At 35.1% G+C, this 15154-nt stretch overlaps 1 protein-coding gene across 11 annotated transcripts in view; it reads left to right on the top strand.

Moving 5' to 3' along the window:
* The window catches only part of NAALADL2 (N-acetylated alpha-linked acidic dipeptidase like 2), a 1180690-nt gene that overhangs the window by 722283 nt on the left and 443253 nt on the right, over window positions 1-15154 (top strand). For all 11 annotated transcript variants that reach the window (XM_032484091.1, XM_032484056.1, XM_032484093.1 and 8 more), the window contains one exon: window positions 6012-6153. In XM_032484091.1, coding sequence (XP_032339982.1) covers window positions 6012-6153 — 142 coding nt within the window. The remainder of the gene's footprint in view (window positions 1-6011; window positions 6154-15154) is intronic.

The raw sequence follows: 15154 nt of genomic DNA, 5'->3' as shown, positions 1-15154 counted from the left end.
TATCGCAGCTCTTAGGTAACAAGACAAAATAAAACAAAAGTCAGAACAAAATAAACCTATTTCAATTGTGTTTTTTTATAGAAGTATGAAGAGACAACACAGTTGAATGTATTTTTTTTCTTTTTTAATCTCAAACAAGCTGGCCTAATATTTACACTCACATTGTAATGGACATATATAAGATGTCACAGCAAAATTTATTGCATAAGTTTTCCAGCCAGTGGGTGTGAACCATAGAGCAAAATAACATTCATGTAACATACTTGTACCTGTATGCACCGTTTTTCTTTGATTCATTCATTCACTGGTACATGTACTGATTTATTCATTAATTCAACAATAGAAAAATCATTTGTTGCCAGAGACTACATTAGGCACTAGGGAGATAAAATGAAGCTATAGGGACTGTCTTCAAGCAAGTTATTTTTGAGTGCTACTAAAGTTACCCACTCAATCCTTTTTAATTACTGAGGATAAAAAAAAAATAATACGAGTACAATTACACTTTGAAGACTGGGGACTTTATAAATGCTTCAGTGATGTGAAGCCATGACATAGCTTGAAGGGAGCTTACTGACTGTATACAGACAGAAAAGTGTCTTGGGATTGCTAAGGACCACTTCTCAGTTACTAGTCTACAACGATCTCAAGACACCTGACGCATGTTGAGATTTTAGTACCCATGAAAACTTGGTTAAGAATAATGTCGCAGCACTGAGCAGTTATTTTGAGTTAAACAAAAAGGGTGGGAGGCATGTGAATAGGAGACTGGTTTAAGGGTTCTTGTGTTCGTAGAAGCATGATGTGATTATTTTGAGGACAAGGAGGAGGAAGAATCCTTAGCTATGTGGGAACTAATAATTATCACTGGTGGACATTTTGAATAAACATACTCAGTAAATTTACACAATATTTAACTTCTCTCCTGGAAATGAAATATTGGTTGAAGTACTTAGAGTAGAAATATTTTCAATTTAAAAAGAATATTAATGACTGCATTGAAATAGTATTCATTTAACCCTGAATGATTTACTGCAATTGTCATATTTATTTTTGGGTGTAAACACTGAAATCATTTTGAAAGATGAAATTAACGCTTCACAGTGTACTATCTAAATTAGAATTGAATTTAAACGGAAAAAGAAGTTTCAGTTTTCTTCGTATTTTGTCCCTAATAGAAGTTCAATGTGAAAATATTTATGCTATATGTTGTATGAAATTACGTTACAAAAACTCCTTGAAAAATCTTCCTTAATCATAGAAATTGTGTTATTTTTGGAGAGGGTATTCCTGACCAATAGTTTAAAAGCAAATTTCATATGTGACAATATATTTGAAAGTACAATAAATGTCTCCATAAACATTTTTTAAATCATAGGATTGGACTATGTGGTTTTTAAATTTAGAACAGAATGGGTCTTTGGGGATAACATTGTTCAGTTCTGGCATTTTATGGATGGTGAAACCAAGGCCTGGAGAAATTCTATGAGTCGTCACAGAGCTATTTAGTGTCCAGATCAATAGTAAAACCGAGTACCATCTCCTAGTTTCATGCTTTTTCACTTGTCTTGGTTATGGCTTGATTTACTTGCAAAGAACAGAAGCACTCTTAGCGAAAAGGAGGAAAATCACCCAGTCCAAGCGAAGGGTGCACAGGTGGCCCCAGGCTCTGTGCAGGCCATCCTTTCTTGCCCGCTCTCATCTCTGTTTTCTTGGAATTCTGGTTCCTCTTTAGTTACCAGTTGCCTTGGCAAGACTCTCAGTTTCTACACCCTGAAAACACTAGTTTGCACATGTCAGAGGATTGATTCTAAATAGGGAGGCCATTTGCTCACATGGCACTTTGTGTGAATTAGGAAACAGTGCCCCTTCCGGGGGAGTATAGCCTTGTGGGTCAGTGCACTGCCCTGGCCAGTGGCTACGGCCTGCTTCTCCATGACCTCACAACACTCAGGCCCAACACCATCTGCCTGACTCTTTCTTTGTGTGTCTCCGTTCCAAGTTCTGATTGGCCCTACTAATGTCAAATATTGTCTTAGTTTACAAGGTGGTAAGCATGACTGAGAACCCCAAACTTAACACATTAATACTCAAGAAAGAGAAGCAAAGGACAGTTGAAGTTCAAGGATCAAGGATCCTTGTTAAGGATCTCGGCCTTACATTTTCCCTCTTTTCAGGCATTAGATGGACCCTCAGTATAATCGTTAGTCTAGGTTTCCAGTTACGAGAGGTCCTGGGCAGAGCTAATAATTTTCACCCAGGCGCCCAGGGACACTCTGCCCTCAGACAGTCCAGTGATGCCTGGCTTCATCCTGTTTGCATTGGCTTGCCTTTGAATTCATTTTTAAAAATATAATCTCACTAGAATCATAGATCTTCTGAGCATTTTAGGCACCCCTCACCTCATGTTCAAAATTCAATGCTAACAAAGCAAAGGAATCTTTTTAAAATTTGATTTAATGTAGGCAATTTCCTCTATTGCTAGTGTCACTGGAAATCCAGTAATAGACAATTTCTGAAATTGAGTCACTGAATTAAACTACTTATTTAAGAGCTCTCTGATGGCCAGTGAAGAATGGCATCAAGCACCAGATCTGACAACACTGAAGAGAGATCCACCTCAGGTCCAGCTATTTTAGGCAGAGGGTGTGGGGGGAGGGGTCAACTCACATATAAAGGTGTCTCTTCAAGGCTATAGGGAGGTAATCAACTCTGGCCAAAGACAGTATGCTATTGAACCACACTGTTTTATTATCAGCCATCAGTTATAGAAGCATATTGTGATACGTATTTATAGAAGGGATCATAACATGTTACCAAATATAATTGGAAGAGACGAAATATGCAACTGTAGCATTTTATTTTTGGCTAAGATAAATTTAAGCACTAGGTTTCAAAGACATTAAATAAATAGTTACCATATTTACGATTTTAGAAGAGATTTTTAAAGATATTTTGACAATTCCACCAAAGCAGGATCAGCAGATTGAAAAAAAATAATTTGTGGCCCGCCACTTCTTTCTTATGTCCATAGCAGAAATCTCTCATGGAACCACTTCCCACTGCCCTGAACCTGGCATCGCAGTCCTTCTCCAGATGGCTATTCATGACCAGTTAATTGGAGTTAGCACTCAAGATGAAAACTGTGGGTCATTCCACTGGCAAAGTGAATTTCCTAAGAGCAGAGACCTTGTCATATTTACCTCCACCTCCCAATGACAGCAGGTTACCTGCACCAAAGTGACACTTATTATATAGTTGTGAATGGATGAATGGACCAAGAATCATAAAAATAATTTTCAGGAGCAGGTAATTCTCAAAAGAAAATATGCAATTTGTCAAAATCACAAGCAAAAATAAAGGTAACTTCATTAGTAATTTTTAAAAATTTGAATGAATAAATTTTGGCCAGATTGACAAATAGTTTTGAAAAGTAGTAATATTCAATGTTGGTGACTTTGAGGGGAAACAAGTACTCACATATATTACTGGTAAGAATATAACTTGTTAGAGCTTTTCTGGAGGAAAATGAGTGGATAAAAAAGCCATGAACACAGGAGTTTTTATATATATATATATTTTGTTGAAGTAGAGTTAGTTTACAATGTTGTGTCAATTTCTAGTGTACAGCATACTGCTTCAGTCTTAGATGAACATTCGTTTTCATATTCTTTTTCACTGTAAGTTACTATATTTGATCTAGAAATTCTACCTGTGAAAATATATTTCATGAAAATAGTTATTTATGCAGTAATTTAACCAAAGGGAAGTTTGTTGCAATATACTATAAAAATTAAAAATAATTTGTGTGATCAACAGTCAGGAATAGTTTGTTAAATAACATTTGGTGACCTTTCTTTATAGTAGTACTTACATCACTTGTGTATAGTATATAGCTATTAAAATGATACAAAATTATACATATCAACGTGGACAAATGTTTAGTATACACTAAGTGAAAAACAATATTGCAAAATAGTATTTTTTGTAGGTGGTTTTATTTTGTAAGTATATGTATGGATGTGCATAAGCCCCAATAAAAGGGTCTAAAAACTCCAACATGTTAACATTTGCTACCTCTTGACTGGTAAGATAATGGGACACTGGGGTTTTGTGTGTGTGTGTGTGTGTGTGTGTGTGTGTATGTGTGTCTCTTACTCACTAATGGTCACAGATTGCTTTAATAATAAGAGTATTTTTTAATATTTTAAAACTGCTTTTGAGAGAAGTTCATATTTTTTCTTGATATATTTTCCTGCAATAAGCAGAATATTCAAAATCATTCCATTGATTATTCTTTTAGAGACTAGCAATTTCAGCATCTGAACATTAGAAGGCCTTTCAAGGACTTCAGTCTGAGCATTTGGAAAGTCAGTCTTAAATATGGCCCTCTTATTCACGTAATATTTTCTTTTTTTCTGTCTCTCATTCTTCCTCTCTCCCTGAATCCTTGCCCTACCTTCATTAAAACACTGATGGAAAAGAAAAAGTTGATCAGAGTGGTTTGTTATAGAAGGTACATGTTGGTCAATTATACTTAGCTTATGTTCTCAATGTTAGTTTTTTTCTTTTTACAAAGATAATTCATACTTGTTCATTACTTGTTTAAAAATGGAAAATACAGAACAAAGGCACTGGAAAGATGCCATTAATGTAGCATACTTAGATCGTGTCAGTTTGTATTTTTCTACATGTTATTTCCTTTATGTAGTTAGATCATATTATACTTACAATTATGTTTTGTTTTTCCAGTAGAAGTACCTCCTGAATATTTTCTCAGAGTTCTTTTCTTCAGGAGTAACTATTGTGCCATATCGGCATCTTTCCCATTCATTCTTTGATTCAGTAATTCTCTTAACTATGTGCCTGCTGTATATGCAAGGTGTACAGTGGTACAAAAGATAAACATGATTTCTAACCCCATGGGGTGGTCCAGCCTGGGACACAAGTTGCTACCTTGCTTAGTCCACTGTAAAACTGAATATGCCACATAAACAATAACTGGAAAGTGAAATATAGGTGTTAACTAGAGTCATACAATGAGCAGCAACTACGTTTACTCAACAGGACTCTGAGTCATACTCTCCCGTTATTCCCTAGTGTCCTTCTAATTTTCTTCTCTCCTGGGAAGCAAATAGGATTAGCAAATCATGGTTATTTTTTATATTGTGTAAGTCACACTACAGTGAATAAGATCTTTACCCCCCAAAATTAATTTAACGAGTTAAAACAAAGAGAATCTGGGATGTCAAGTTTATCTGTGCCATCATACTTACCTATGGTGTACTTACTGAAGAACAGAGAGGAAACTTTGCATTAAGTATATTCATAGGAGGTAATCAGGGGCTATTTTAAAAATACTGAATGACAGAGAGAACAGGAGCTGACCATTCAGGAGGCCCATCCCGTGGTTCTGTATATCCTTGTTAGTTGCTGTATCTTAGGGGTCTGTCTGGGACATCCAGGGCAGAGAGACCAGAGTGACTTGTACAGTGGCGGCCCTCAGGAGTTCAGGACAGTGGCTGTTGCCATACAGTGTGAAAGGTTTTCTGCATTTTAGCAGATGTTGTGACAGCCTCAGCCCTGGAGGAAATAGATCAAAATACCCTGGATGTCTTCTGCTCTAGGAAAGGACATGACAGTGGTCAGAACAGCTCTTCTTTTACGACTGAAATTTATCTGTGGCAGATCTTTTGTTAAACTCACAGAAGTACAAACATCCAGATCTACTTGGACAATTAAAAAAGGGAGGAATTCTAAAGGCTGACGACTGAAATCAAATATAAATACTATCAGAATGCAGCTTAAATATTGTTGAGACAGAAAAGAAAGAGGTCAGTAGGATAACTCTCTGACTGGGCTTTGATAGTGAGGAAATTTGAATTGTCTGCTTATTTTAAAAGGAAAACAGAAAAGGGCATCACTTTACCTTAGTCCCATCTATGAAATAGCAGTATATGAACTTCTAATGCATATGATGATATTTTTAACAATTTGTTCTCCTCTTTTAGCTTTCCTTATTGGAAAAGGCTGGATTTGGAGGTGTTCTTCTATATATTGACCCCTGTGATTTACCAAAGACTGCAAATCTTAGCTTCATGGTGTCACTGAATCCAGGAGGAGACCCTTCTACGCCTGGTTATCCAAGTGTTGGTAAGTTCATTGTTATTCCTTATTATTCTTGTAAGCATTACAAGGTTGTAATTTATAAGTACGTGCTACCTAAAGTAATCAATGGTTAGTAAAGGTGAAGAATACTTAACACTCCATATTTTAAAAAGCAAAATTTTTATCTTCCCAAAGTTATAGACTACTCATTTTTTGAAATAAAACTTCCTGAAAAGTCTGTAATAGATTTTTGTCTCAATAAATTACAGTATTGCAAACAGAGAGAACGTTTTATGTGTTGTAGCCTTAACCCTCTTCAAAATGAAGCAATTCCTCGGTTTTTCTTTTACTAACTTGATGCTTGAAGAATACTGTCAGTTTATTTTGTGTCTTCTACTTCTTTCATCAGTGTCTTACAGTGTGCAAGTCTTCCACCTACTTAGTTAAATTTATTCCTAGATATTTTATTCTTTTGATGTAATGAAACTGTTTTCTTAACTTCGCTTTCTAATAGTTCATTATTAGTGTAGAGAAATGCCACAGATTTCTGTATATTGATTTTGTATCCTGCAGCCTTACTTCTGAATGCATTTATTAGTTCTAACATCTTTTTGGTGGGGTCTTTCTATGTTTAATATAGTGTCATCTGCAAATAGTGACAGTTTTACTCCTTCCTGATTTGGGTGTTTTTGTTTACTTTATTGACTAGTTGCTGTGACTAAAATTTCTAATTCTAGGTTGAATAAAAGTGGCAAGAGTGGTATACTTGCCTTGTTCTTGATTTCAGAGAAAAAGCTTTTAGATTTTCATCATTGAGTATGTTCTTAGCTGTGGGTTTGTCATATATGGCCTTACTATGTTGTGGTTTGTTCCCTCTATATCTACTTGGTTGACAGTTACTTGTCAGATGCTTTTTCTGCAACTTTTGAGATAATTAAATGATTTTGATTCTTCATTTTGTTAATATGATGTATCACATTGATTATTTTGTAGATGTTGAATTATCCTTGCTTCCCTGTAATAAATCCCACTTGATCATGATGGATAATCCTTTTAAAGTATTGTTGGATTTGTTTTTTTGGTTTTTTTTAATAGTTTGTTGAGGATTTTTGTATCTGTGTTAATCAGTGATACTGGGCTGTAATTTTCCTTTTCTGTAGTGTTCTTGTGTGGTTTTAGTATCAGGGTAATGCTGGATTTGTAAACTGTTTGGAAGGTTTCCCTCCCCCTCAGTTTTTTGGAAGATAAGTATTAAATCATCTTTGAACATTTTGTGTTAACACTGAGAGAAGAACAGGCATTACATCTGTTTTGACTGTTTTGTAGAATTTGCTAATGAAGCCGTCTGGTCCTGGGCTTTGTTTGTTAGGAGATTTTTGATTCCTGTTTAAATCTCCTTACTAATAATTGGTCTGTTCATATTTTCTGTTTCTTCATGATTTAGTCTTAGGGACTTTGTTTCTAGAAATGTATCCATTTCTTTTAAGTAGTACAATTTGTTGACATATGATTGTAGTAGTCTCCTGTGATCCTGTGTATTTCTCTGATTACAGTTATAACTTGTCTCATTTATGATTCTATTTATTTGTGTCCTCTCTTTTTTTCTTGGTTAGTCTAGCTAAAGGCTTGTTGACTTTTTTTTAATCTTTTCCAATCACTTGCTCTTAGTTTCATTGATGTTTTCTTTTGTTTTCTTTAGTCTATATTTCATTTATTTCCATTCTGATCTTTATTATTTCCTTCTTTCTGCTAATTTGGGGCCTCATTTGTTCTTTGTTTTCTAGTTCCTTTAGATGTAAAGATAGCTTATTTATTAGGAATTTTTCTTGCTTCCTGATGTAGGCCTGAATTGATATGAACTTGATGTAAGTGAGTTGTTAAAGTCCCTACTATTATTGTATTGCTTTCAAGTTCTCCGTTTAAGTCCATTAATATTTGCTTTATATACCTTGGTGCTCCTCTGTTGGGTGCATATACATTTGTAAATGTTTTATCTTCTTGCTGCATTGACACTTTTTAAATTATGTAATACCCTTCTTTGTCTTTTATTATAGTTTTTGTTTTAAAGTCTATTTTGTCTGATATGAGTATAGCTACTCCAGCTTTTTCATTCCCATTTGCATGGAATATATTTTTTCACCCCTTCATTTTCTTTCTTTGTGTGTCATTTCTTAATGAAGTGAGTCTCTTAACTAGATAACAGATAAGTCTTGTTTTTTAATGTATTTTGCCCCTCTGTCTTTTGATTAGCTACTTTAGTTCATTTACATTTAAAGTAATTATTGATAGATATGTACTTATTGACATTTTGTTTATTGTTTTCTGTTTTTTCTTCTCTTTCTTTCCTTCCTTATGTTTTGGTGGTTTTCTTTAGTGTTACATTTAGATTTCTTTCTCATTTTCCTTTGTGTATTTAATATAAATTGTTTCCTTATGGTCACTGTGAAGTTCACAAATAACGTTCTTGTAAGTAGTTGTCTGTTTTAAGTGCCCCAGCTGGTTACTTTCTAGCAGAAACTTTAAGATTAGGCAGTACATCTCCTTCACCTATATTTCATGTGCTTTCCAATCTGGTGTTTGGTGCTGATTTTCAGGCTAAAGGAGTCTGCCTGTAAGCCCTTTCTAAGAAGAAGTTTTTCATTCCCTGCAGTTCTGTAGTTTTCCTAAACATATTTCTCATTGGCTTTTGAAAGCCGTGTTTTGGGGCTTGTTTGTCTTGTGCAGGATCTAGGGGTTGAGATGCCTTATGTGGAGCTCAACCCATTGCTCCTCAGGATAAAGATCCATACGTTTGTGATTATTCACAGTTGTGGATTTCTGAGCCTGGGATGTGTTTTTCTTTTTTTCCCTTGTTGAGATCATATCTCTGCCTCGCTTACTCACCTTCATGCTGTCCTTGTACACTTTGCTGTAGAAGCTCTGTTCATCCAGTTTCCAAGTCCCTTTCCACTGGATTTATTCCATGTGTAGTTGTAGATTCATTTTGTCTGTGGGAGGAGATGAGTTCAGATCTTCCTATGCTACTATCTTGAATCCTCTCTTTGTCTGTTTTATAATGTGTACAAAATAGAGAGAATAGCTCAATGAACCCTCCATCTACCTCAACCAGCTTCATTGGCTATCTGCAGTCTACCATTTCTGTTTTGCCTGTACATCCCCACATACCCCATAGCACCACTTACCTTTCCAAGTAAAATTTACATAAACTGAAACAGATACATCCTAACTGACAAAAGGATACAGCCATGTAATCTCCATCTCTATTCTGCATTTGAACATTCCTGTCACCTCCAAAGGTTCTCTGAGTCACTTCAGAGTAATTCCCTGTCACCAACACCAGCTAGCCACCAGTTTCACATTTTCATGGTACACAATTTTAGATCATCATAAAAATGGAAACACAAGGTATGTATTCTGTTGTGTGTAGATTTTTTGCTCAGAATAATGTCTGTGATATTTATTCATGGTTACAGACATTAGTTATTCCCTTTTACTGCTGGAAAGTATACCACAATTTTTATATATGTTTAAGTAGTTAAAAAAAAACAAAAACCAAGAATATCAACACACTCTTCCACAATGCATAACCCAAATGGATTGTTCAAACAAATGCATGATCTTATAGTTCTGCTCAATAAGTCTTGTTGCTTATCCAAATAATTCTTGATCATGATTGAATCAGAGCAAAGAGTAAAAAAATTTTAAAATCTTTGCCCCTCTAACACAGAAAATAATTCATCATTCTTTTAACAAGAATGAGCCTTTAGCTTCATTTGGCATGTTAATTAACTACTCTGAGCCTTATTCTTTATAGAATAAAAAGGAGGATTATACTATTACATGCCTCACAAGATTGTAAGGAAGTGCAAAATTTTGAGCTCCACCTTAAATTTAAATAGAAACTCTCTGGAAGGCACCCAGTCATCTATCTTCTAATGAATTCTCCAGGTAACTCTGATGCAGCTGAATTTTGAGGATCACTGAGCTAGAGAATCTGTACCTTTCTTTATCTGCAACATCTGAATTTGACCACTGGGGCTACTGACCTAAACTTTGTGACCTCACGTTAGTGTTCTTTCAGCATCTTGTATCGCTGCCTCCACACTAATCAGGACTGAGGAACATATGTGTTCTGCATCCTCAGCCCCGTTTCTGTACTCGGCAGGCTCTGAGTAAACGCTTGTTGAGGAATAAGTTGTTCTCTTAATAACGACTGCTTGCCTGATAATTCTGATCCTGGACTATACTTTAAAAAAAAAAAGGATGTAGAAACACTTAAACATAACTTTTCTCCTTAAATGCTTCTGTGAACTCTCTTGCATCTCTTTCACCACTCAGAAGAGCAGAGATTGCATTGATTCAAAACACTTTTAAATTCCATTTAAGATAGTAGGATATCAGAAGTCTAGTCTCTTAATTCCTTTGATAATTTATCAAACATTTCAAAGATTAAATGTTCAGACTATCAAACTTTATTACAACTGCTTCCACCAACTTGCCAGGAGTGTTTTAACTACATTAAACTATGATCCAAGCAAACCTTATTCCCTAGAACCATATAATTTTAGAATTCTAAGAGACTTTAGCATATAAATAGCACAATTTTATTCTCACACTTGGAGCACAAGAAGCGTGATCATGTTATCTAAGGACTCAGATAAATGGGGCATGAGAACTGACATTTACAGTATCTAGTTACAATTATAACACCAGTGATCACTTACAATCAGAGTTGTGCTTGGCCTAAAATCATTAACTTGGTACATAAGGTAAAGCTCAAAACAAAAAATCTGTGGGGTGAGCATAAACAGAGAAATGAGAGCTTAATGTCATTAAGGAGTATTCGATTTTGTCTATGTTGAAACATAGAAAAGAAAATCCTATCCCGATTTCTAGGCATTAAGATTGTCAGACATCTGAAGGACTAGAGATGGTATTAGGAGTTAGAAATTCCTTTTCTGTATTATTTCCCTTAATAATACATCTTCTGAAAACTCTGTAGGCTACGAGGAGATTTTAAATTTAGTATCGTCTCCAGATAACTGCCTGGCTATAATCTCTGGGCTACTATTTAACTGAAACCCAAGATATTTCTTTTCTCTTGACTTAGACTTGATTCTCATTATACCCGATTTCCTGAAATCCATCCTGATTTAAAGCTTTCTGTCTTTGTCCCCTTCTCTGTTAAAATCCTGTTTTTGTTTTCTTTTTGTTTTAAATTCTGGAGAGGAAAATCGTTTCCATCGTTTTACTCTATTGAAGTGTATCAAACGACACAGTTTATTTAGTATTCCTAGTGTTACAATTCAGTGGATGTGTTTGTTTGTTTACCTACTGTCTGTTCAACATCACCTCTGCCAACCAAAAGCATTCAAAGAATAAAGCATATCACTGTAATTTGTGGCAAGTCTTCACCAGATGTTCTTGGTCCAGTTACCTGGACACATGTTGAAAGACTGACTTGAGTTGGCACTAAATCAATTGAGACAGTGTAAAACTAGAATAGCAGAAAATATAAATATGTGCTTAGTTGTCAAAGTGGAGTTAGATATTCACAGCATGAAATGCCTTGTCATTTGGTTGGGAAAAAATAAGTGTCTGTATTCTTACTACTTTACTGTCAGTGGTGGCTCTTGTATGTGTCCCAAATCCTTCCTATTTACATGAAATATTGTTCAACACAGTTTCTGAGAACCATTTAAAGAGGAGCTCATTATTACACAGTGTGAATTTTTTTCAGAAAGCTTATTTTGCAACATATTGAAAAATAGATTGTTTAAATTCAAACTACTTTTAAAAAATCTAAATTTCATTTTGAAATATTATTTTGGTAACAAGTTTTCTTAGATTTCTTGGTTCCAAAAAATTGGAAATTTCCAATTTATTGTTGAAGTGTCTAAGATCATAGCTTTCAGAAACATTTTTGAGTGGTTATTCTTAGAAAATCAGTATGCCATGTAGTGTATTAGCTGCTCATAAAAACACACATATATATTTAATTTACAACAATGAAGCCAAGAATAACAATGGGGGAAAGGTAGTTTTTTCAAAAAATGGTGCTGGGGAAACTAGATATCCATATGCAAAAGAACAAAACTGTACTTTTATTTTACACCATCCACAAAACTTGACTCAAAATGAAAAAGAAACTTGAAATTAAGACATGAACATATACAACCACTAGAATAAAACATAGTGGGTAAGACCCTTTACATTGGTCTTGGCAGCGATGTTTTGTATTTGACACCAAAAGCAAAGGCAGCATAAGCAAAAATAATTGGAAATACAACAAACTAGAAAGCTTTGCACAGCAGAGAAAACCATCAACCAGATGAAAAGACTAACTACTGAATGGGAGAACATATTTGAAAATCATATATCTGATAAGGGATTAATATTCAAAATATGTAAAGAACTCATGCAACTCAGTATTATGCTGAATAGAAGCAGAGAGAGTGACCACCCTTGTTTTGTTTCTCATCCCTAGAGGAAAAGTTTGCTTTTCAGTATTGAGTGTGACGTTAGTTGTGGGCTTGTCTTATGTGCCCTTTAATACGTTGATCTATATTCCATCTATATCCAATTTGTTGGGGGTTTTATCATTGAAAGGATGTTGATTTTTTTCAAGTGCTTTTCCTTGACCCATTTAGATGATCATATATTTATCCTTTGTGTATGTGGAACCATCTTTGCATCTCAGAAATAAATCCCACTTGATCATTATATAAGATCCTTTTAGTATATTGCTTACTTCAGTTTGATACTGTTTTGTGAGATTTTTTTGCATCTGTGTTCCTCAGGGACTATTGGGCTGTAATTTTTTGTGTGTATGTGTTGTCCTTAACTGGCTTTGGCATCAGGGTAATGCTGACTTTGTAAAATGAATTTAGTATTTCTTCCTCTTCTGTTTTTTGGAGGAGTTTGAGAAGGATTGGTGTTAAATTTTATTTAAATGTTTGGTAGAATTAACCAGTGATGCTATCTGATCCTGGACTTTTTTGGGGGAGGGAGGAGGTTTTTAATTATTAAGTCAGTCTCCTTACTGGTAAATTGTCAGTTCATATTTTCTGTTGCTTCGTAATTCAGTCTTGGTAGATTATGTATTAAATAGGGATTTATCCAGTCCTTCCAGATTATCCAGCTTTTTGACATTTAATTGGTTGTAGTAGTTGGTCTTTCCAACAATCTGTTTTTATTCACCTCTTTGTTACGTGTGTGTGTGTATAGATACCTACATATGCTTTTCTTCTTCTTTTGCGAAAGCTATGCTAATAAAGAAATACTTGGTTTCCTTAGAGTTTCACTTCAAATTCAGTATAAACTAAATCAAAATTCAGATGGAAAAATAGCTAAATAAACCAAGATACAAAACTGCCTATTTGTCAGTCATAGTACATCATACATAAATTGCAAAGGGCAATAACTGAAGTGTGAGATGTTGCAACATAAGTTACATACTTTGTAGGAGGGAAACTGTGGAGGTGGTAGAAGAATATAAATGAGATCTTTCTAAATTTCCCAACAGAAGTGATGGGCTACATTATCAATTTATTGTCGTAGTTTATTTTAATCCCCTGCATTAGCAGCAGCCCTATGAATTTGATATTGGATTTCACTAATAATCATTTGTTTCCTAAATATACTTACTTATTATCTTATTTTAGGTATTTATAAATATGCTAAAATATGTTACCTGTACTGACCATTCATATGAAAGTTTACTATACAAATACAGGGTGCAATGTGTGCATTAAAGAAAGTTTACTTTGTTTTATGTATTTATGTGTGTGTGTGTGTGTGTATATATGTGTGTGTATATATATATATATTGCATTTGACCTTTGAACCAAAGACATGCGGTAAAAAGACTTTGATCAAAAAATTAGGCTAGTTCTTTATTTCCCCCTTTAGTGGCTGCTATTTATTTGAAATATATTTAAATTCATTCATTTCTATTTATATTTCATTTTGATTAGTTTTTCTCTTTTTTGTGTAAAATAGAACATAGTTCCAAAAGTCAAAATCACACAAAGTGAGTGCTCTAAGTGTCACTGTCCTCCCACCTCGGCTCTTCCACCGCAGTTCACTTATCTCCCATTGGTCTTCTCTGTATTTGTGCGTGTAGAAATTAAGCAGATACATGTGTATTTCCTTCTTTTCCCTTCAGTTTTACATGAAATGTAAACTTGTTGGTACTTTTTTTTTTCATTTAGCAGTTATTCTAAAAATCTTTCCATTACTACTTCTTAGAGTTTGTCGATGGTTAGGTTCTCCAGAAGTAGCAACTGAGAGTTTAGTTGGCAGGATTGTTGTTTGAGATCAGCACCTAGGAGAAAGCAGGGGCACAGGCGGGACTGGCCAGAGGGGAACGTGGAACTACACAGCAGGGCACCACTGGGGATAGGTGGTCTACCAGAACTGTCCATTAGTGGACCACATGACCAGGCTTTGAGCCTCATCTGCCGTCAGTCTTTGGATGTGTGCCTCCCCAAGAAAGTCACATCACTGGGCAAGGTGATGCTCTGTGACCCAGGCCAACCCTGAAAAGTGTAACAGCTGGTGACTGCCTGCTGATAGGACTCACAGCGGCAGGTATGGACAGAACAGAGTATCACCTTGGAACATCTGGACAGGATATTACAATGTCCACCAGATATTTGTCTTTAATTCCATTCTTGGTCATGAGTTAGAAGGACCAGAGCTACACTGTCCAATGTAGAAGCCAGTAGCCTATGTGGCTATTCAATTTTAAATTAAATTAATTATAATTAAGTAAAACATAAGATGTAGTCATACTCCTCGCACTTCACATGCTCTGTAGACACATGGAACAATTACAGAGTGTTTCCATCATTAAGGAAAGCTCTTGGATGAGTGCTGCAGAGTAAATATCTAAAACAATGTGATTTCATGCAAAATGTGGTGGTTGTCTGCTGTTTTAGATCATCCATGAGACTGTTTCTGTATATAATCTTGGAGAATTGAAGACTGTTTGTCTTTTTTACCACTTGAATTATTTAAAATCTATTTACACAGCAGACTCTAA

This window comes from Camelus ferus, chromosome 1 (genome assembly GCF_009834535.1).
Source record: "Camelus ferus isolate YT-003-E chromosome 1, BCGSAC_Cfer_1.0, whole genome shotgun sequence".
In the NCBI taxonomy this organism is placed as follows: domain Eukaryota; kingdom Metazoa; phylum Chordata; class Mammalia; order Artiodactyla; family Camelidae; genus Camelus; species Camelus ferus.
This window is presented reverse-complemented; position numbering and strand designations above follow the sequence as displayed.